At 39.1% G+C, this 23,249-nt stretch overlaps 1 protein-coding gene across 1 annotated transcript; it reads right to left on the reverse strand.

Moving 5' to 3' along the window:
* Positions 1 to 304: 304 nt before the first annotated feature.
* On the reverse strand, positions 305 to 9,298 carry LOC120559998. The gene is made up of 4 exons (XM_039802083.1): positions 9,051 to 9,298; positions 6,784 to 6,893; positions 6,480 to 6,698; positions 305 to 559 (listed from the first exon to the last, which is right to left on the reverse strand). The coding sequence occupies exons 1-4, from the start codon at positions 9,251 to 9,253 to the stop codon at positions 423 to 425; spliced, it is 669 nt and encodes a 222-aa protein (XP_039658017.1). The 5' UTR covers positions 9,254 to 9,298; the 3' UTR covers positions 305 to 422.
* Between the last annotated feature and the right edge of the window lie 13,951 nt (positions 9,299 to 23,249).

The following is a 23,249-nucleotide window of genomic DNA, read 5'->3' on the forward strand; positions in this document are numbered from 1 at the left end:
AGTTGGTCAAAGTATTTGTGGAAAGTAAGTTTCCTTATTAGCAAATAAAAATAGATCTAATCAAAAAGGTCACTTTGTAGGATTTTCACATTTTCAATTATTATTGTGTCTGTCAAATGCCTTTTTTTGCATAATGTGTAATTAATACCTTCATTTTTTCAAAATGTAGTAAATATACTGACACAAAACATGTGATTTTATGCAAAACAACCTAACCAAAAGAATTGTATCATGTACTGATTAAGTCCACACAATGCAGTGTAAAGGTTTACAGAGCGCAAGCCGGTCCCTTTGAGCAAATTGAAAAAACAAAACCATGCTGACTCTTGGCCCTCCATGGGACATGATGACATCTTCAGGTCAAAACACGTGACATGTTGAGACACTTTGCAGTGCCCCAGAGACGCGCAGCTGCTTATCGTTCACTGTGTCGTCTCTGTATAGTGTCTTCTTGCTGGCCTACTCTCAGTACAGAGGTAGCAGATCATACACCACACACTGTGCTCTGGAGAGATCTGGACTCCACTGCTGCTCCGAAAAGGCCTGAGAGCACAGGATCCTGTGGGCAGAATGAAGGGGAGATGAAAGCCCCATGGAAATAGAAAGTTAATGAAACTGTGTGTGTTAATGTGATTTTAACTGTCAATCCTCGAAGTCCATTCCCACCAGGAAGAAAACCGATACAAAAATTCAGAATGAAAGTCAAAAAAATCTAAAATTCTGAGATTCTAAGTGTAACATTAGAAGTCAGAGCTATATTAACTCAAAGTTATGAGATACTAAATCAAAACGTTGACATTTTAATAAATTATACAAAATCATAATCATAATTATGAGCTAGTAAGTCAGGATTTTGACTTTTAATGCCAAAATTATGATGGAAACTTAAATCCATAGTAAATCTAAATTATGAGAGATGAGGAAAAAAAGAGCATCACATTATTTCAACTATTTAAACTTTTCTCTTATCAATATATACATCATGGATTTAACATATATATATAATTCTATTTTCATTTGTTCTGTTAGTTTCTTGGCAGGAATGGGCCTCCATACTAGACCCAGACTATATATTACTGTATACAGTACATAGTTAGGTCATCAACATGACTAACTGGAAAGATTAACGAGAAAGAAAATAGATTGACTATGAAAAAAATATGAAAGGAATCCAGCAAAGCAAAATGAGGAATCAAGATGTTTTTCCACAGCTGTAGTGCCACCTGTTCATACTTTTTTGACAGTGGTTGGTTTGTGGCGGGTCTAAAATGGTAAGCAATGGGCTGGTCCATAGTCTGTCTGTCTGTCTGTGCAAACCTTTGGTACATGACAAGGTGTGTCAAAAACTTCTCGAACCAATATTCACTAAATTAGCTTTGGATATATTAGTGGCTCCCAGAAAGTGATGGAAGAAGTATGTAGATCCTACACTTAAAGTGCTCATATTATGCTTTTTGGCTTTTTCCCTTTCCTTTATAGTGGTATATATCTTTTTTGTGCATGTTATAGGTTTACAAAGTGAAAAAGCCCAAAGTCCCCCCCAAAGGGACTTACCATCTCCAACAGAAAACACTGTTCACAAACTGCTCCAAACAGCTCTGTTGTAGTCCAGCCTTTACTTCAGAGACAAACGTGGTCACTTTGTAACACTTTGCTCGCCTAGCTGCTAGCGTGGCACACCCTCATACTCTGCTTCTGACTGGCTAGTAGTCCTTACCTAGGTACTGTGCATGTGCGACTCCCAACAAAGATGGAATAGAAGTGAGATGCTTCACTCTGTAGCTAAAACAGAGAGCTCAACACACAGGGTGAAAAGAGGAGCTGCAGCAATGTCCAGTACGACAAAATGTGGTGTTTTTTGAAAATTAAACCATGTAAACCTATTCTGGTATAACCTCTAAATACAATTATGAACCTAAAAATGAGCATAATATGAGCACTTTAAGTAAAAGTTGCCATTCTACATTTTGAAAATAATCCATTACAAGTAAAGTCCTGCATTCAAAGGGTTATTGTCAGCTAAATGTATTTAAGGTATTAAAGTACTACTTATTATGCAGCCAAATGGCTTCCGTTAGTGTTATATTATTATGTATTATAATATTGCATTACAAATACTAATGCATTCATATGTAGCTGCATTTCAATGTTGCAGATGGAGCTAATTTTAACTATTTAAAAAACTTTTGGTAAGTTAAACTGAAAACACTCATATTTTATAAGATGATGATTTGTAAAATTCTAATCTGTAACATGGCCTGACTGGTAGTTTTCATATAAATGTAGCTTAGTAGAAGTATTACTGTAAGTAGCATTAAAATGGAAATACTCAAGTGCAAATACTTTAAAAGGACTGCACCACTGTCCCCAGAGGACACGTTCTAATAATTCTGGTAATTCCAAGATCCATTAACGGCCCCTCAAAATCTGTGGCAGTTTAACGGAATCGCAAAAAATTCCGTGATGGGCCCACGGAATAAATCTGTGAATTGAACATGGATCGTCGAAAATTCCGTCATGGACCCACGGAAGAATTCCGTGAAATGAACATGGCCCCTTAAGTTAAGGAAAAGGTCGTGGGTGGGCTTTGTTTCCATGACACGCGGGACAACAACGGGACGGTTGGGTTCAGGAAAACAAGAACGGGACGCGGGACAAGAATGGGACAGTTGGGTTTAGGAAAAGAAGAATGGTACGGTTGGATATTGCATATTCTGTTCTGTAACACCCTCCTGGAGACCATGGCGTTTTTATTCTTCCTAAGTCTATATATAATATATATAAGCCCATTGCCTTATTTCTATTTGTAAATCACATTGTGACATTCTGTTCCTGAAAGCTGCTATACAACTAAAGTTAATTAAGCATTGCCTTAGATCATGCTGGACACCGAAGTCATATGCCCACTGGTTTAATAATCATTTCTATCAATCACACACCAATCACAGCCATTCTCACATCCATTTCAAAATGACTCCCTCCTCACTGATCCTTACTTCAGTAAGGCTGGCTCACTCACTACTGCTGCTTTCAAATCTTGCCTCCACCTCCCCACCCTCCATCATCCTAGTTCAGAATCCTAACAAGAAGAGGGTTTAAAGCAACACAAGGTAACTTTTCCTGCTGCGGAATTATCCATTACATTACATTGTCCAGTTAATTCGAACTACAGATCAGCTACCCGATCTGGCAAACTTGCATAATGTAATGTAATGTAATGTAATGTAATGGACAATTCCACTTCCAACCTGTAGGGGGACCGAAGTGGGAAAAGTTACCTAGTGTTGAATTATGGTTTTTCTCAGTCACTTTGGTGCATTTCTCACATCACTATTTACATTTGCACAACAGTTAATGCAGTTCTCAAAACAATTAGTACAAATTGCAAAACCTAGTTGATAACCTGCAAAAGCGTGTCACTTGTTCAAAATGGATAGCTCATTCCTCAAAAGCAAGTATTCATGTCAATGAAAGTGTCAGTGTCATCAAGATGAAAAGTCCTGACACCATTGTTTATGAACAAGATAGTCAAATGGCTTTGTCATGTTTTCATTATGACAGTTTACTCTATAAATGTTTTCCAATGCAAAAAAGTCAGATCTTGGTTACACTACCTGAAAATGCTCAAGACAGCACTATACTATACTATTTGCACAGCCATTTGAAAAATACAGTAAAGTTACACATTACTGTATTTAGTGAGGTAAATGAGTACAAGACAGAACTGAATATGTATGTTTATTACTGCATATGCTCTTTGCAATTCTAATTTGTTCACAGCATTGTGCAAAAGAAAAAATACACCCTTATTTATAACAAACATAAACTCCCTTTGGGTACAGCTGTGCACAACGGTAAACAATATTGCAGTACATATTTGAACTGAACATACAACATACATAGTACTGTAATCATTCATGAACATCCAGACATTCCTCTCTGTCTGGGCCACATATTTTCATCTATATCACAGCGAATATCATCTCTTGCAATGCAGCGAGGAAAGTATCTCCTCGAGTGGCGAATCCACCCTCTGCAGGACTCTGCTGTGATGTCATCACATGCTGCATCCATGGCCGCTAGCAGGGCCATTTGGGTATGTGGATGCCGGTCATATACCTTCCACCTCCAGGAAGAGAAAAACTCCTCTATTGGATTTAGGAATGGTGAGTAGGGAGGGAGATATTCCACCAGCATCCTATTATGTGTTGCAAACCACTGTCTGACGACATCTGAGTGGTGAAAACGCTCAGATGGTCTCCAGTTAGACCCATCTCATTCTCAGGGATTATGTCCCTGTAAAGAGTGTCTAAAAAAGTCAGCAGATGTTGTGTGTTGTATGGACCAAGACGGGGGATATGGGTGAGGACGCCGTTTTCTGAGATGGCGGCACACATAGTAATATTCCCTCCTCGTTGGCCTGGGACATCAACGGTCCAATGCGATTCCTTCCATGTCTTCTACCTTTTGCCAGATTGAAACCCGCCTCATCAAGGTATATGAATGTGTGCAGCGGTTCCCTGGCCTCCAGCTCCAGTACATGCCTTATTACAGAAGAGGGAGTGAGAAAAACTATGACAACTTTTCCTGTGTAACATAATGCATTTTAGACAACATATTGTACAGTATGCACTGTGAATACACATACACAGAATTGTCATGTAAGTGTAGTGCATGACACTACACAAAGTCAACAGTTTACAGCACTGAACATTAGAATATGCATAGAATGTTTTACATGTTTTACCTGTACATACTGGTGACGGATCTCCTTCACTCTGTCGCTGTTCTGTTCAAATGGCACATTGTACAATTGTTTCATGCGCATTTCATTCCTCCTGAGCACTCTGTCAATTGAAGCGACTGAAAAAGATTCAATATTCCCAAAGACGTTGTCATCCTCTATAACAGCACTTTGTATCTCTCTCAACCTTATGGCATTGTTTGCAATCACCATTGCACAAATGACTCCCTCTTGTTGCGGAGTAAAAATACGCCCTCTTCCACCTCTGCAAGGTTGTCTTGCAATCCTGTGTGGTGCAGAGTAAAATTACAGTAAATATGGCAAATCTTTACTGTAACACTACTGTACACTACAATACACTAAATGTGTGATGCAGTAAAGCTGTACGTCTAAATGTAAAATGTACAGTGACAAGTTACTGTCCCACTGCAAGCTTCATGTATGACACAATGACAGTAGTGCAGTGCAGATTGTTTAGTGCTGAATTACTGTCCATTTATACACACCTGTTCTCTTGACAAAATGTTTGAATAATTGAATTTACAGTGGTTCTCCCAACATTTGGCTGCACCCTATGACCAGCCTCAGCCATTGTGAGGCCATGATTGACAACATGATCCACAATTGTAGCCCTGATTTCATCAGGGATCCGCCTATGTACTTGGCCTCTTCTTCCTCTTCCCCTGTTTTGTCCCCTTCCCTTTCCTCCCCCCTCTTCCACGAGGCTGACCTTCCATTTCTGTGTCACAGTATTGTATAAATGGTACACACTATGTCCTGCTTGGTTCATATATGCTTGTAAAGTGGGGGTTTATGGGCTTCAGCTCTGACAGTGATTGTAGAGAAGTGGCTTATCATTGGTTGCAACTAATGCTTCATACACGCCTTCTCATCAGTGAAAGCTGAGATGCACCTGAGAGAAATTGTTCAATTTAGGAGACATTTTCAGGAAAAAAAAGATTTAAAAAAAATTGTAAAATTTGCTCGACAAATTTTGACAACTAGTTCAACATTTTTGTATGTAATGACTCAAGCAATGAAATGAGGACTATTAGTTTTATATGGAATGACTATTCAGCATTCACAAGTATAGTTAATTTTGACTGACATGACATAAGCAAATGATAATGTTATAAAACAGCAGAGAGTTGTATGAAAGCAATTGATGCATGTCCAAAAGCATTTGCAATTTGTTGGAAGGAATGAGAAACTGCTACTATGATGTGCACAAATGACTAAATGTTGTGGAGGTTGAACTAACTGTTGTGCAAATGTAAATAGTGATGTGAGAAATGCACCAAAGCGACTGAGAAAAACTGTAAAATGGTTTTCAATGTCTTGCTTTGGGTCCACTCTTGTATAGGCCTACCGATTGGGGTTTTCTGCATGGTGCTACCTGTTTCAATTTAGCATGCTGCTTGGCTAATCCAGGGAGCATTATTAAGAGAAGAGCCATCAGCTCCAAGCATAACTGTATTTCCATATGTTGCAATAAATAGTTAAATCTATGACAAGAGTGTACCTGACTGAACTTACTTTCTTACTACTGGTGAGATAAAACCATCCAATAACACTATGGTGCTGTGTAATAAACATTGGAGTCTGTGTAGACTGTAATACCTGGAACCTGGAACTGTAATACCTGGAACAGGTATTACAGTCGTGTTCTCTTACAGTAATTCTTGCACTTCACTTTATTGGCAGTATCTAAATTGAATGTAATAACAAGCATTACCAAGGATGAAGTATGCAGCTGCACTGAGGGAGAGGATGATGAGGAAGATGGTGCCTAGACCCAGATCTCCCATGGCACAGGCATTTGGACAGGCACAGGGGCTCTCCACCCAGATCTGCAAGGGCTCCCCAGTGCGGAGTTTCTGGTCCCGGATCAAAGACGTGGACTGGTTTGGATTGCAGTAGTAATGCACTACTGTCAGCGGCTGCCCGGCATGAACTTGAACAGGAGAACAAAAAAATGATCAGTGACATGAATTATATGTTATTATATTATATATAAACATGTTGGTATTTTAGCTCACCAAAGTATGAGACAGACAGCATCTTCAGGGTGTCATTGTAGTGGAATTCATTCCCTTCATGTCTTCCATAGCTGATATAGTGGCTAATGTATCTGTTGAGCCTGTGATACCTATTCACATGGCAAGATATAACATAATAATAGGGGATTCACCTGTCAGATGAGTAAAGCGAACACATTGGAACACTTTTCAAAGGATACAATTTAAAGCTCAATTCAATCTAAAAACTTATAAGTTTTAAGCTATACTCCCTAACATGTATGTGAGGGCCAGGGGCCAGACTTTTGTGGGGCCCTAGGCAGAAATTCAACCCATCTCTCCCCCACCCTTACATCCATTAGACAGACACACAGTGTACATAACCATTTTCCAAGTAATTGACAAACTGTTTTATAATAAACATTTCAATGTGCACCACAATCATCTACAGTTAGTGAAAAAAAATGTTAATAGAAAGTGTCTTCACATTTTCAGTTTGGGTGCCTCCTTGTGGTCACAACACTAATTGCACACATTACATACTGTTGAAAGGTGCTCTAAGTGATGTGACGCGTCTTTTAGGCTACAACATTTTTTGTTGTTTTTTACAGTGTGTTCAGGGGACAGGCAGCTAGCAGATAGTGAGGAGATGTTTGCTGTATGTGACGAAAAATGTTGTAGCCTAAAAAACGCGTCACATCACTTAGAGCACCTTTAATCAGATAGATAGATAGATAGATAGATAGATAGATAGATAGATAGATAGATAGATAGATAGATAGATAGATAGATAGATAGATAGATAGATAGACAGACAGATAGATAGATCTGTCTTGTTAGACTTTATTCACCTCACTTCGAGAAATGTGGTGCCATGGTTCTACTCCACTACAATATGAAAGAAAATATTGTACTTTTTACTCTTTACTCCACAACTTTTAGTAAACAGCTATACTTACTAGTTACTTCTCAGATAAAAATAATATATGATAAGCTTAAAATACCATGCATTGTTAAAGATTAAACCAGCTGGGCTCAATCTTTTGTACTAAAAGTACATTGAGCTGACAGCATTTCTGTACATTACTTTTAGGTTTTGAATGCAAGACTTTCACTTGTAATTGAATTTTATGTGTGGCATAGGTACTTTTAACTGAGCAGAGAATCTGAACACTTCCACCACTGTCCAAAACCAGAGGCATTGACACAAGTCACATAAATTGTCTCTTAACTTTAACATGAATTACCCTGAACTTCACTTTGCTTTGAAGTGGAAATTGCAGCAATAGGTAATTTGAGTTAGTATGACAGGATGAAAAAGTGTAGCCATTCTGCTTAGGCCTTCACCTGGATTCAAGACTTATGACTAAAAAGAAAAAACAGATAGGAAGAATCTTGACTTCATACCATATTCACAGTCAGAGTGGACAAACTGCCAGCTAAAGAGCTTAACATGTCTATTAACATATCCAATCAGAATGGAGCGGTTACAGAATCTGAATATTCACAATTAAAGGCGAGGTTGGAAACAATGCTTACAAAAAACATCTCTTTTGATTGAAGTCAAGAAAAATAGTAGCTAGATATACAAAAGAACTATTATATACTTATTTTGCAAGATAAAGCTATTGATATTAGTTTTCCTTAATCTTACTAATCCAATTGTTTTTAAAAGCTGGCAAAAAACGATCCCACTTAAAGTATTGTGTCTTATTCCTCTAAATTTGGTAAGAAAGTACATACAGTATGTGTCAGGGACGACTTTAGCCCTGTTGTAGCACCCCTAAAAAATTATTGCTAAAAAAAGTATTTGTTAATCTTTTGTTAGGTAAGGAGTTCTGCCCTAGGAATATCACAGCATCATGAACCTAAACCCAGAATGTAGATGCCTAGAAAATTCTGAAAAAGAATTCTGAGCCATTTTCAGAAATAGTACTTCCATTAGTCGATCTTGCATAAATCTTGAATTTTCAAAAGTCATTGATTTGGAAATGTCTGCTCTTCCATAGATACATATCTAATTTCATTGGTAATACCACCTCACCTTAATAATAATGGCCCTGTGGCTCAGCATTTAAAGGAAGTTTTCTCAGAATCTATCCTTACATAATTCAATGCAGAATAAAGTTTAAAAGAAAAATACACTAAAAGGGTGCCAGGCACAGCTAAAGCTCTGATCCTAGAATCGCCCCTGGTATGCGTCCAACAAAGTCATGCTTCATCGAAAAGGCAAAAAAAAATCAGCGTAACTACATGGGCACATATTTTGAATGTCTTGTCTACTCCACCTGACAAAGAGACATGCAGCGACGTTGGTACAGTCAGCTCCTGTCAGGTCCTCTGGCTGTGAGAAGGGCTGGCAGGGGCTGAAGGACAGGAGGATTTCTGCACTGACTGACATGTTCTCTGCTGACACAGGCTTCAACTGCCCCAGGAAACCCTCGGCATCTCCCATAGCGTTCAGGTTTATCACCCCGCTCCCATCCTTCATGATACACTTGCAGTTGTTGATTTTGAAGCAGCCCGACTTCTTAGCGGAATTCGGCTGAGGGGAGAGAGATGAGGACATTTTAAAACAAACTAAGAGCGTGAGGAAGACAGTTTGAAGGCTCATGGTGATATTGTGCATTGCACAGGATAGTGACAAGTTGCGTGTGGTTAGGTAATAAAAAAGCAGCTGACAGTATGGTGATGGCAGGAAAGTAATTAGAATAAATGTGATGTGCCATTCCGTACATTCCTAAGGCCCACCGTGTTCAGATCAGTGTCTTTCCAAATGCAGCAAAACACCTAGCATAACAGAGGAAGGTCTGTGGATTATACAGAGTAATAAGGATAATGTTCCTGAAAAAAGATAATGCACTTGAGTTTGGAAAATATAATTTCGCAGTGCTATGAAAACTACAAACACAATTCCATTCAGGTATCTCAAAACCTGGACAAATAAATCCAATACGATCTGCATGACTAGATATTGAAAGTATAACAACTGTATTTGTGTGGACTGATCCTTTATATTATTATGATAATCTATTCTTATTTAATAATGATACCTACATATTTGACCTGGACACAACAAACATGTATTGTATAACAATCCAGAGGTAACAATAGACATCTGCAAGTTGTGATACTTGTTGCAGTGATAGTGTGTCAACATTGGAATCCATTCTAACACTTTCTCAATCTTCTTTTCACTTATCAGTTGCATCCTTTTCATCCCCATTTAGCCTACTCTGCTTCTGATTCTATGGGTCTTCACATTAAATTAACAACATGTTGTACTTTTAATAGTAATGGGTATTAAACTACAGCCTTTTCGCTCTTTGCGTCATCATAAAAGGTGTCCACGTCATGATAAAACCAGTGCAATGAAGTTCAGTATTTACACACGTTACATTAACGTGCTTCTTTGATGCCACCTACAGGAAATGCGCCCATATTGGAACTTTTTACTAAGTTTTCTATCAAAACAAAGAACAGAGAAGTTCAGATTGGAACACACACAGAGAACGTGTGACTTAATTCCCTGCTCAGGACGCCATTACTCCACTCCGTGTCTTTACATAGCAATAATTTCTTTGCTGCTATGTTAATGTGCTGTATATCAAGTACAGACCCTTTAAGGTTCACTTACTAGCTTTATCCGGAGCTTTCAACCACATCTCACCGTCTCCATTATAACCTAGTACAGAAACCTTCACTCAATTAAGTTTACTAATATTCCCAATGTAAAATAAATCAACAACTCATAATAAAATTATAGATAGATAGATAGATAGATAGATAGATAGATAGATAGATAGATAGATAGATAGATAGATAGATAGATAGATTAGATAGATAGATAGATAGATAGATCAGGCCTCTGTGTACTGTACCACCCTCTGCTGGATGAGGTCTGACAATACACCATACACACTGGCTGTATGTATTGTAGCGACCGGCTGTGTATGAATCATTACAGTATACTGACTTGATTGGGCAGTGTATCACATATTGTAGGTTAATTTGTTAAGACGCTGAAGAGACACTGATGCCAAACTCCACTGAAACTTCAGCGCATTTAGGAAATCTTTGCTTTTTGGCAACACTGATAATCAAATAATATGTATGGCTTACAGACATGCTTATTGAATTCAATTTCAACCAAATAAATAGGTTTTTGGTATAGATTCATTCGTGTGACATCTTATATTATGTTTTACCACTAATGTACCTGTGCTAAAAAAAAGAGGGGTTTAAAGAGGGAGATTTTCATATGATTGTACTGTCTATGGTTCTCACACTACGTTACTTTGGTGAGCAGGTCGGATCTTCGGGGAGAAATGCTGGAACGCTTTACAGATGCTGATCTTGGTGAAACTGGATCATATTTTATGGAGAAAATATTTTTTAGGTTTTCCCTCTGATATCCTCCGGCTGCTCTGTCTCGATCTCTGCGATTTACTGAGTTTCCTAATAGACAGAAAGCTTTGCTTTACTGTTGCTTAAGTAATGCTAACCGCTAACTGTAGCTGCTGTCAGCCAGTTAGTTCAGTTAGCCCTGTTAGCCATGCTGCCAGGATTGGGAGCTCGGAGCATCAGGGGAGTGCTGGTGTTTATACCGCTAGCACAGGAGCTTTGCACCGCTGGAGGGTTTTCAGGTTTGGGGTGGGCCCGAATGCTAACTGTACCCATGTCCATATTATGGCAGCAATGTATAAGTAAATTATACTATGAAACTGTCAGGGTGCCAAATAATACCAATGTTATGCAATGTTGCTTTAAGCACAATCATACAGGAAGCAAAATCATGGTCATTATAAAATCAAAAAAGTTCCTGAAGTATAAAAAATAAACAATTGTTATGAAATAAGCTTGGAAATTGGTGTGAGAACTGCCTCTGATTTTTTTATATTGTACTTTGTTTGCGAGCTACATGACTTTGATTCCTTTATTCTATTTTTTTAGTCACAAACACTGACATGGCACCAGAGGGGTGGACCACGAAGCAAGTTCAACAGAGCCAGGGTTTCTTTGCCTTTGCTGGCTCGACGAAGCGCTACTGCAAATGCACGTCTGTGTACGGAGGCATATATCACCGTAACATTACAGCTCAACAAGTTTGCATGTATAGCATATTTCCTAAGTTGAGAATCTGTATCGCTCATAGACTGAATATTGACTATAGAGTGACGCTATTTCCAAAAGAGTTGATAAGTGAAAGGCGCTTTTTAGCTGATTTCATGCTAAAACTGGGAATTTCTGCCGGTCTCGCTTTGTGGTACAGCCCTCCAACAGTTGTTGTTGGAGGGTTGTTTTGCTATCTCGGGATTCAATTGTTGAAACGTTACAAAATTTAATTCGTACATTGAGTATTTAGAGGAGATATGTCAATGTTTCAGGTTTATTTTAATTTAATATAACATTATTTGGCCAGCGTTGGTGAGTCTTTGGTTTTGAATTGTGCCAGCTGCTTGGACTCCGGTATTCCTGTTTTCAAGTCTAGTTTCCAAATGAAACTTTATATTTCTGAGGGGTTTTTTACGCTTTCTGCAGGAACTAATGGGCTTTGAGTTGAGAGCAATATAGTTTATCATGTAATATAACAATTTCTGCCTTCTTATTTAAAGGGAACTTGCGTATTTTAATCCATCTGGATGTGAGATGAGCTCCTTTGAGGTGCTACTCTGCTGCCTGAGCTCCTTCCTCTTGAGTCAGCCCTCCCTTAGCTGCAGGAACACCCAGGTTATAATAATATGTTATTCTGATGCATTATTGTTATGCATCACTCCTCTCTTCAGTTCAAAAAACACAAACTGAGTTAATTTCAGTCAGTGGTCTAATATTTAACAGGCATGTTTTTTACCTTACAGTAAAAGTAAAGGGCTCACCAACACCAGAGTCAACGGCAGGACGACCAGTCTGATGATAAAAGGCCTCGGATCTGATGGAACACATGGACACTCATCACATCACACCACATTCATGTTTGTTAAGGAAATGTTTTCTTATCAGGCCATTGAGGTGGAGCTGGTCATCCACTAATCACAGGGCCAGTGGTTCCATCCTGCTGTCCAGACGTTGAAGTGTCTATTGGCAAGAAACTGAAGTAACTAAGGAGCAGTAGTCAACTTTTTGGCAAAGACACAGGCGACGTGATGCAACCCCACAGTCGGCCTTCATCCCCACTAGTTCTTTACCGTCTGTCTAGTGCAGGGGTGGCGAGCCTGTGGCTCTTGAGCCGTATGCAGCTCTTTGCCTGCTCCTTTGAGGCTCTTACTGTGTGCTGTGTTATTGGTGGATTATTTTTTTTTACTTTTTGAAACATTTCAGATAAGTAAAAAAAATAAAGCAATGAATGCATCTGCCAATACATTTGCCAATTATTTTAAAATAAAAAATAATGCAGCAGAGTTTTTTTATGGACAGATTCTGCAACCTGAGGAAAAACAGCGGCCACAGATCACCTTTTGATTAACCCTTTCACTGCTGAATCAGATTGTTTGAAAGCCCCTCTAGTGACAAATGAGTGAAAAAGTCGCTTCGAGGGGCCACAACCGAGTACAACCAGACCTAAAAAGGATTGTGGATAACAAAGACTGTCAGGTTTCACACTGAGTCAATCTAAGTAAGAAAACAAAAAACCTATGAAAACTGCTATGTATTATGACATCATTAGATCTGGAAGTCACTGTTGCTGTTGTAATGTATGTGTAGTGTGCAATCTCTGTTGTCTCGTTTTACCTTTTTTATTGGAGGTTTTAACGGAGTATCTGGCATTGGAGTTGCAAGGGCCTCAGATTCAACTTGTGCGTCTGGACTTGCCTAAAATCAGTCACCATCCTTTTCTTGTCCACTAGTTTCGTCCACATCCCGCATCTCAATGGGGTTGTTGCTAGCTTCATCCATGTGTAGCATGTTTGGAGTAACGTTAGCTTCGTTAGTTTTCTCCAGTTTCAATTAATTCAAAAATTTTTTGCATTTCAGAACCTTAGGAAACGGACAGCAGCCAATACAAACACACTATTAACTCGATAATAAAGCCGTAAAGTAGGCTATCTTTCAATGCAGGACAGCGCCACTTCTCACAAATACAGATAGGATTAGAGATGAAACGTTTAACTGACCACCAATTACCGCTGACCTGACGGAGCACCACGACCGGCAGCTCGCGGTGCTCTGTATCCAGCGCATAGTCACCTATTCTGGGGTAACTAGACCACCAACTACTGCTGACCTAACGGAGCACCACGACCGGCCGATCGCGATGCTCTGTATCTAGGGCGTAATAACCAATTCTGGGGTATCAACCGCGATCAGCTTCATGGGAATTTAAGAACTCTCTGCACTGGTGGTGGATGTCGTTGATGCACTTGCATCATTAGGTTGGCTTTTTTAATAACAAATCTGTCCATTTAATTCTCACTCTGATTACCTAACGCACATGCATGCACTGTGGGGGGGGGTGGATAGGATATGGAACAGGGGACTGACAGCGACATAACCAATCACATGACGGACGCTCCACTTAGAACCAATTGCAATGTTTAATTTTAAATGAATGTAGCCTACTGGAAGTCTGGCACACGTGGGTGCTCGAGCTACGCAGCACCCACGGTATCGGCGCCTATGGTTGCAGTGTTGTAAACAGAGAAGCGTGTAGCCAGCGCAGCAGCAGAACGGCTGTGTTTGTGCCTGCCCTGTGAGGATAAAGATTTTTGTGGATTAATTGGCATCTGTCGCTCAAGAATTATATGTGTTATGAACTTTATTTTTTTTTTTAACTAAATTGAGCTCAAGGTTTTCAAAAAAATCTGATAGGTACGTGCACCCACCGTCCCCACCGAAATCAACGCCCATGCATTTGATGGAGAAATCAAACTTCATGACAAGTCCAAATTGTTTGACTTTACTTGAGGACAAGGAAAAAGGAGAAAAAAAACATGACACAATTATAATGGTCTCATGACAGCCAATGTAAAACCCAACCACTTAATGGCCGTTTAATGTAATGTTAACACATAAAGCTAAATAGTTTCTTGAAGTTTGATAATAAGGCAGACTATGACATATTTATGACATTTATGTTTTCTAGGTTAATGGCAGCTTTTATTGTCTTGCTAAATGTCAAGTTGTCATAACACAGAGATTGTTGTGTTCGTTAATGTAAAGTTGTCATAACACAAACATCTCAAACAATGCTAACTTTGCTTTAAACGTGTCATAATTTACCGAATTACACATAATGACAACAGTCATAACCGTCATAATTATGATGGTGTCATATCAGTCTTATGCACAACCCTTCAAATAAAGTGTTACATTATATTCTACAAATAAGCCCAAAAAGTATAGAATTTCATTTACAAAGGTCATGTTTTCTTTTCGTCATAAACGGCATGAATAAATATTTTGGGTGGGTAACGTTTAAATTAACTTTATTTTGTTTTGTTCGTTTTATAGCATAAGAGGTCTAAATGCGATAAATATTTCATTTATTTTCTGTTATTAGAGTACAAACACGTCACAGAAATGTTTTATTAAATACAGGTAATGTTACTTGATAAATACTTCTTTACTCTGGCTTAAAATTCACACTGATTTTCTATTATATGGCCATGAAGTTGGCATTCAATTTCATCCTAAGTGGTTTAAAAAGGTCATAACTCCGTTGATAGGGGAAGTAGTCCATTCTGATAGCTATTTCCCACCTGACAGAATGAACTACCCTACCTTTAACCACAATTTTAGAGAAAGTAGTCCATTCTGATAGCTATTTCCCACCTGACAGAATGAGCTACCCTACCTTTAACCAAAATCATAGAGAAAGTAGTACATTCTGATAGATATGTCCTACCTGGCATTATGAGCTACCCTACTTTTAACTGCATTCATGGATAAAGTAGTGCATTCTAATATATATTTCCCAGCTGACAGAATGAGCTACCCTACTTTTAACCACATTTATAGAGGAAGTATTCCATTCTGATAGATATTTACCATCTGTCATAATGAGCTACCCTACTTTTAACTACATTCATAGATGAAGTAGTGCAGTCTGATCGATATTTTCAACCTGTTATAATGAGCTACTCTAATTTAACTACATTTACGGAGGAAGTAGTCCATTCTGATAGATATTTCCCAACTGACAGAATGAGCTACTCTACTTTCAACCACATTTATACAGGCAGTAGTGCATTCTAATAGATATTTCCAACCTGTCATAATGACCTACTTTACTTTAACTACATTATAGAGGAAGTAATCCTTTCTGATAGATGTTTCGCACCTGACAGAATAAGCTACTCTACTTTTAGCTAGATAAATTGAGTAAGTAGTGCATTCTGATCGATATTTTCCAACCTGTCATAATGACCTACCTTACTTTAACTACATTATAGAGGAAGTAATCCGTTCTGATAGATGTTTCGCACCTGACAGAATGAGCAACTCTACTTTAAACTACTGTACATTTAGAGAGGATGTAGTCCATTCTGATAGATATTTTCCAGCTGAAAGAATGAGCTACCCTACTTTTAATCACATTTATAGAGGAAGTAATCCATTCTGATATGTCCCACCTGACAGAATGAGCTACTCTACTGTTAACCACATTTATACAGGAAATAGTCCATTCTGATAGATATTTCCACCCTGTCATAATGACCAACCCTACTTTTAACTACATTCATGAATGAAGTAGTGCATTCTGATAGATATTTCCAACCTTACAGAATGAACTACTCTACTTTCAAACACATTTATAGAGGTATTCCATTCCAATAGATATTTCCTACCTGTCATAATGACCTACTTTACTTATGTTGTAAAGACTGCTATCACATGTCAGGTGATAACACAACTAGTAGCAATCCAATACTGGCAGGTGTATTGATAATTAGAAAACTGTTTTGATTGGTCCATTTTGAAGCACTAAAGTATTGGCTGCTGAAAATGAGGCTTTGCAATTTCATATGACAAAATAATTATATATCAGTCATTTCCCACAGTAGCATTTGCAACATTAGAAATGCCCTGGTTGTATATTTGAATAAAGTGAATTCCTCCTTTGTGAAAAAAAGTAAAATTTTCTATCAAAAACATGAGATTTTCTGGGTGATTGCAATCATTTGAATAATAGGCTAAGTTGTTTTCTTTTCAACTATTTTCATTGTTTTTATCAAGGGTTTTAAAATTTTTGCTCCTCCCATATAGGTATATATTATAAGACATTGAATTGATGTTTAACCAATTTATGCATCATATTTACAAAGATGAATGTTTTTTATATGGTATATTTATACATTAATCAATGTATGGTAAATAAAATAGAGTAACCATACATAGTGTATACTGTATGTGTAAGATACCTTCATTTCTCATATATTTTATTCATGCAGACTATGTCTTTAACATGTGATATTTGTATTGTATCTGGCATATCTGATCACTAAACTCATGTTACAATACAATAGGGCCCTATGTATTCATATACATAGGGCCCTATTTTAACAATCTGAAACGCAAGTATCAAACGTGAAACGCAAGTAGCTTTGTGGGCGGATCTCGGGCGCTGTTGTTATTATACCGGCGGGATAAATGAGTCTTGCGCCCAAGGCAAATCTTAAATGGGTTGGTCGGAAGTAGCTAGGTGTGGTTTGGGCGTAACGTGCAATAAACCAATCAGAGCGTCATCTCACATTCCCTTTAAGAGCAGGCGCGCTTGTTCCATGGCGGATTGCTATTATGACGGCGGATTTGCCTGGCGCACGCCAGCGGGAGCTGTCCAGGATGCGGCAAAGTAATAAATGCCCGTCTTTGCCGGGTGGCGATGTTGCTGATGTTGCTGCTCGGGCGCATCTCCACAGTATGGAGAGGATTGCTGCAGCCATGGAGCATGGGCCTCCAAACGCACCACTTGCTCCTGTTGTGCCCCTTCCTCCTCCCCCCACTCCATCTCCGTCCACCCGCTCCACCAGGAGCACATTGCCACTCCCGGACCAGATCCCGCCGGAGTGTCCAGCTGGAAAATTACTGTTTAAAAAGGGGGTGCCCCTTCTGTGGAAGCAATTTGGCGGTGTAATTAGGCGATGTAATCTCACAATAGCAGTTTAATTTGTCACTTACATATGAATTAATTGGTTCCAAATAAAAATTAAATAATGCAATTTGCATTTTCACTACTAGCATGGGCATTCTCTGACAATAAAAAGAAAATGGAAAAACCCTTTCACATTTAATATTGAAAGACTTAACCTTCTGTATGGTTGTATTTTGAAATGTGAATTCAAATGGACAACAATAAAGCATAGTTGGTTGGTTGAGTGTGCGCCCCAGGTACAAAGGCTCAGTTTTCACCGCAGTGGCCACGGGTTAAGGCTCTGACACACCAACCCGACGGCCAACCGTCTGCAGATTAAAAAAAAGGCAGTCGGACTGATCAGTGGTCTCCCCGAGTTGGTCCAAAAAGTGCCTCGGGACACACCGAAGCGACGCCGACTTGAGTGTACGTTCTGCGCGTGCGTCTCCATAACAGCAGGCAGCGCTAATCTGTATTGTCGCCCAAAAAATTACGGAACATCTCTCTAGACCCAGTAAACACAGAGCATGCTGTCGTCAGTCATTGTTTTCATCAGAGAGTGTTGATAGTAGTCAAGGATTGTTGTCGTCATTACTTGCTTAACGGAAAAAAATACAATGGCTAGAAGATACTGCCGTTGTCAGCTCGTGCACTGATTCGCTAGTCAAGGGCTAGCACTCCACCAATCAGATTGGTCATTGAGTGCGACGGCCCACTAGCAGATTCAACAAGTCAAATCGGCCAAAATGAAGGCCGACGGCTCCTCCGACTGACTCACCGACCTCGCCAGACGGCCGATAATCATGTTGGTGTGTCAGCGCCTTTAGGTTCCAACCCGTGGCCCTTTGCTGCATGTCATTCCCCCTCTCTCTCCCATTTCACATCTCAAGCTGTCTGTCTAATAAAGGCCTAAAAATGGCCAAAAATGATCTTTAAACAAAGAAAAGTCAACGGTCACTTTCTTAAATTAACTTTTACGGACCTCTAAGTTAAGTATTTTTGTTGCCTAAACTTAACTAGTTCCATTTCACAACGTTGACTACGTGTTAAAAAACTACGAACATCATGTTAAATAGAACGGTTTCGTGATTAAAACTGCCATCGCGGTCACGTGTTTCGGTCACATTTTTAAAATGGCCACTGTGCAACGGTCATATATGTTGTTTTGGGAGTCATTGGCAATCAACCTATTCTGTTGTGTATTTAAAAGGAGGTGTTAAAATATTTTGAAGTATACATGTTACCACATTACAGGAATATCTATATCCAAACATTTAATACAACCTAATGCTCTCCTCTCATTTGGGGTTTTTGGTCAATTGGATTCCAGCTTAGACTAACCAGTCTGAGATACTTCTCAGACACAGTAGCATTTAATCTCTTTAAAATTTGCCCCTCTGTAAAAGAACTGGAATCATTCCAATGAATATATCAAAATTGTAAGAGGTGAAAAAAGGAGCAGAGATCAGAGTTTGAAGAGTGAATTAAAATGGTAGTTCATAAATGTTATATTTTATTTCCGAATGAATCATCCAATGTCAAGTCCTTGCTGCTGCTGCTGCAGCATTTAATGATGATAGTTACAATGGTCACTCATCATTTCCTCAGGAAACATTAAAGACAATGAACATTCCTTAAAGCTGTTCAGTCAACCCAACATAGACTGTAAACTGGGCCAATTAAATGCCAACAAACATGTTGCATGAGTGTTACCATTTTCATATCTGAGTGATTATATCATTCAGGGATTTGCACGCCAACTCTGAGCATGTGGATGTGAGCTCAAGTGCAAACACACTAGCATGTGGTTTTAAAAGCAGATGAGGACCAGCAGCCTGTCACAGATGACTGGTGAGAACAGACAAGAGAGCTTCACATCTGCTACAGTGTCTCCAGTCTGCAGAAATGAAGGCTTTTATCCTTAGATGGTGTTTTTAAAACTTTTACACCATGACGGTAACCTGCTACAACAGTTGTCTCTGGGAACCCTGACCTGCTTCTAATGTGACATTGTGTTTGGATTTTACACAACTGTTAATGTAACTATGATTTATTATGCTATACAATTAGTTGTCTTAATCTTGTCACTGTTACTAGGTTTAACAATATAATCCTTATCAAGATGTTGACTACTGATACAAAATACTGACTACAGCTGCCACCATTATCAGTAGGGTTGGGCATCGAGAACCGATTCCTACTTGGAATCATTTCAAAAATTCCAATTCCAGTAGAATTGTTTCTTTATTGGAATCATTTGGAATCGTTTAGAGGATTTGGTTTCAAATCTGATCATTGTTTCCCAATTTAATATGCGCAAGTTTTGGCTTCCGTAGCAGCCAGGCGCTTGTTTTGTTGCAGCCTTGGAGCACAGTAAGCGGCGCTCTAGTGTGGTTTTATTTTACTTTGAAAAAGCCCTGTTAAACTGCAAACCACCATTGAATCAAAATAAAATGTTGCTCTTATTTGTGAAAATGGGCATGTGACCCGTTTCAACTCCACCCCTCAAAGAATCGGAATTGAGAATTGATAAGAACCGGAATCGAAATGAAGAATCAGAATTGGAATCAGAATCGTTAAAATCCAAACGATGCCCAACTCTAATTATCAGCCCGCTGTCAAATCCTATTTTACTTTTTAAAACTGTATAAAAAACAAACAAATCTTTTGTTGTGATGATATGAAATATTTCAGAACATTTGTATTATACCACAAATTTCCACCTCACTGATTCACCTAACAAACTGATTTCCTCTTCAGATCAAGAAGTCTGGAACCTGCCTAATCTACATGCATGAATAGAGAATGCATCGCCTTCTCCCCCATCTCAGGTGATGGAGGAGAAGGAGAACACAAATGATTACTCTTTCTTTAAGAAGTTTTTTCTTATGCTGTATCCATGGTGGGGCCCGCAGAGTTGAGCAAACTGGAGAATGTTGTCAGTCTGGAACTACTGTACAGCTGTAATCATCTTTTTCTGGCGATGTCAATGGGTTGTCGACTTGCGTGACAGGAAGGGCAATGGTTAAATGCACTACATTGTGTTGTGAAAACAGCAACTGATCTATGACAACACGGTCTCACAGCAGTTCGTGAAATGGTCACGATATTTTTAATCTATTGATTTGTGTACACGGACACGTTTATGTCGGGGGTTTTTTTTCATGGTGGTCGGCACGTAATGGGAAGCATCTATACGGAGGTTGGGTTTAGGAAAAGAAGAACGGGGAAAGGACACGTCACACGCCGGGACACGATCCGCGGTCTCTGCGGGACGCCCGATAAGAACGGGACGGTTGTGTTTAGGAAAACAACAATGGGGAAATGAAACACCACACACGGGACACGATCCCCGGCTTCCGGGGTGAAAGTCCTGTGTTTGACCCATCCACCACCCTAACCAACCTCCCATGCGAATTTTCGGCATTTCATACTACTCGCTACCATAGTCGTGCTGTGATCCCGAAAGATGCTTCCCATTGAAATACATCTCTTTAAATAACGGGCTGACCACCACGAAAAAAACAACAAACGCGTCCGTGTACACAAATCAATAGATTAAATAACGTGACCATTTCACGAACTGCCGTGAGACTGAAGCATTCAAGCCATTCGTTAAGATTTACTGTACAAACCCTTAATAACTCCTGACTTAGTAGAAAGTGGTGCCATATTAATAATACAAATTAATAATAAAACTCAGCCACTACAGAATAAACCACAAAGACAGTCGACTTCTGTTCAAAAGTGGATATACTCAGGTGAGCGGTCTACTTCCAGCACTTAGTGTTTTCAGAAATAAATCCTTTGATTCCTCTGGGTAAATAAATAATCCACTTCCAATTGATTATTTATCCTGCAGGAGATTACATCTCTTCCTGGGAGATCTAAAGGGTAATTAACGGCTGTGTGGGCCAACATTTACTGAAGTGGTAAATGATCAAATTCGTTCAGTTAAAAGGTAGATATATATTCACTGCCCAGTAGTCACACTAATGAAAGAATGGCTAATCATAACCTGGCTAGTACCCCCTCGACAGGGATTCATAACTTATGTGGCAAAACAATCAGTTGCCACTTGCCAGTCTGTTTTCTCCTAAGACTGCAGCTTTTGCATGTGAAAGCTGCGAGCACCAGAGAGCTTTATTTCAGTGTTGGCACCTGTTTGAGAGTGTTTGTTTGGGTGCGAGCCATTGTGGGAGCCCCGGCTGCACTTTGCAGATACACAAGCCTGCGCTTTCATGCCCAGACCCATCAAAATGGCCCTGTCAGGCTGCTATCTCCTGGGACTTGCTGCTGCAGTACAGGGGGATTAAAGCTTTTTATGAAGCATTTTCACAGCCAAAGGTGTGAGCAATAGCAGCCTGTGTGCCATTTTCACAACAAGGATGGACTTAACTTTGCTGGACGTTTAAACCCTGGAGCTGTGCAAAATGGAATTTTGCATCCAATTTGGACAACTAATTGGTCTACAAAGAGGGAAAGGTTTTGAAGGTTTTTATCAACACAAATGAACCCGCAAAGAAGAAGAAAAAATAGAAAAGACAATCCCCCTTTTCTAGCACATTGTTCAAAATCCTGTTAATTATACTCACAGAGAAGTGTGGTAAACTGGTCCAGAGTGTACTACATCTCCTGTGGACTGTGAGGTGAATGGTACAATGGAAACGGTTATTGTTTATTTTTGTTTAAGGTGCCGTATTCAGGTTGATGCAAGAGCTGTGAAGTCTTGGGGAAAATACCCAAAAGGAGCCTGTGTATTCATTAAATCCTCTGATGTAAATGGTTGCAAATTGTGGAGTTACAGTATATGTGTTTACACTTCTATACTTCAGTTTCTTCTCAGCATTGTTATCAGCAGTGTTAATCTATATTTCACTGATAAAATCCTGAAGCAGAGATCAGTCTGGAAACGAGCTGTAACAGCATTTTCAAAGTTTGCACACAACCTGTGACAATTAACAATCCCTTTAGCCCTCGTGTGATGAATTGCTTGTAGGAGAAGCCCATTTGTTACAGTCTTATCTTTGAGACTGCTGTTAAGAAGACTGGAATATCTCACACGAGACAGTACTGGAAATAAGTGGAAAACAAAAAGCTAGCTATATACCAGACTTGGTTACATTTGCATGAATTGTAGTCCACCAGAACATTGTAGTTTATTACACTTTGTGGCATAATGGGCAAACAAAGTAGATAGGCCTACATTTAAATAGCTTTCAGCATATTTTGGATACACATTAACACATTTTAAAATAAGTGTTTTTATGATGCATATTATTGATTAGATAAATGAATATAAAAATTCCCTACTGATTTTCTTTCTTCAAAATGTCCCTCAAAGGTGCAATACCACATGCACATTTAAAGTACCAGTAAACAATAAATGGTTGCCAGTCCAAATTCTGCGCACTACTTT

Source organism: Perca fluviatilis, chromosome 6, assembly GCF_010015445.1.
Source record: "Perca fluviatilis chromosome 6, GENO_Pfluv_1.0, whole genome shotgun sequence".
NCBI lineage: Eukaryota > Metazoa > Chordata > Actinopteri > Perciformes > Percidae > Perca > Perca fluviatilis.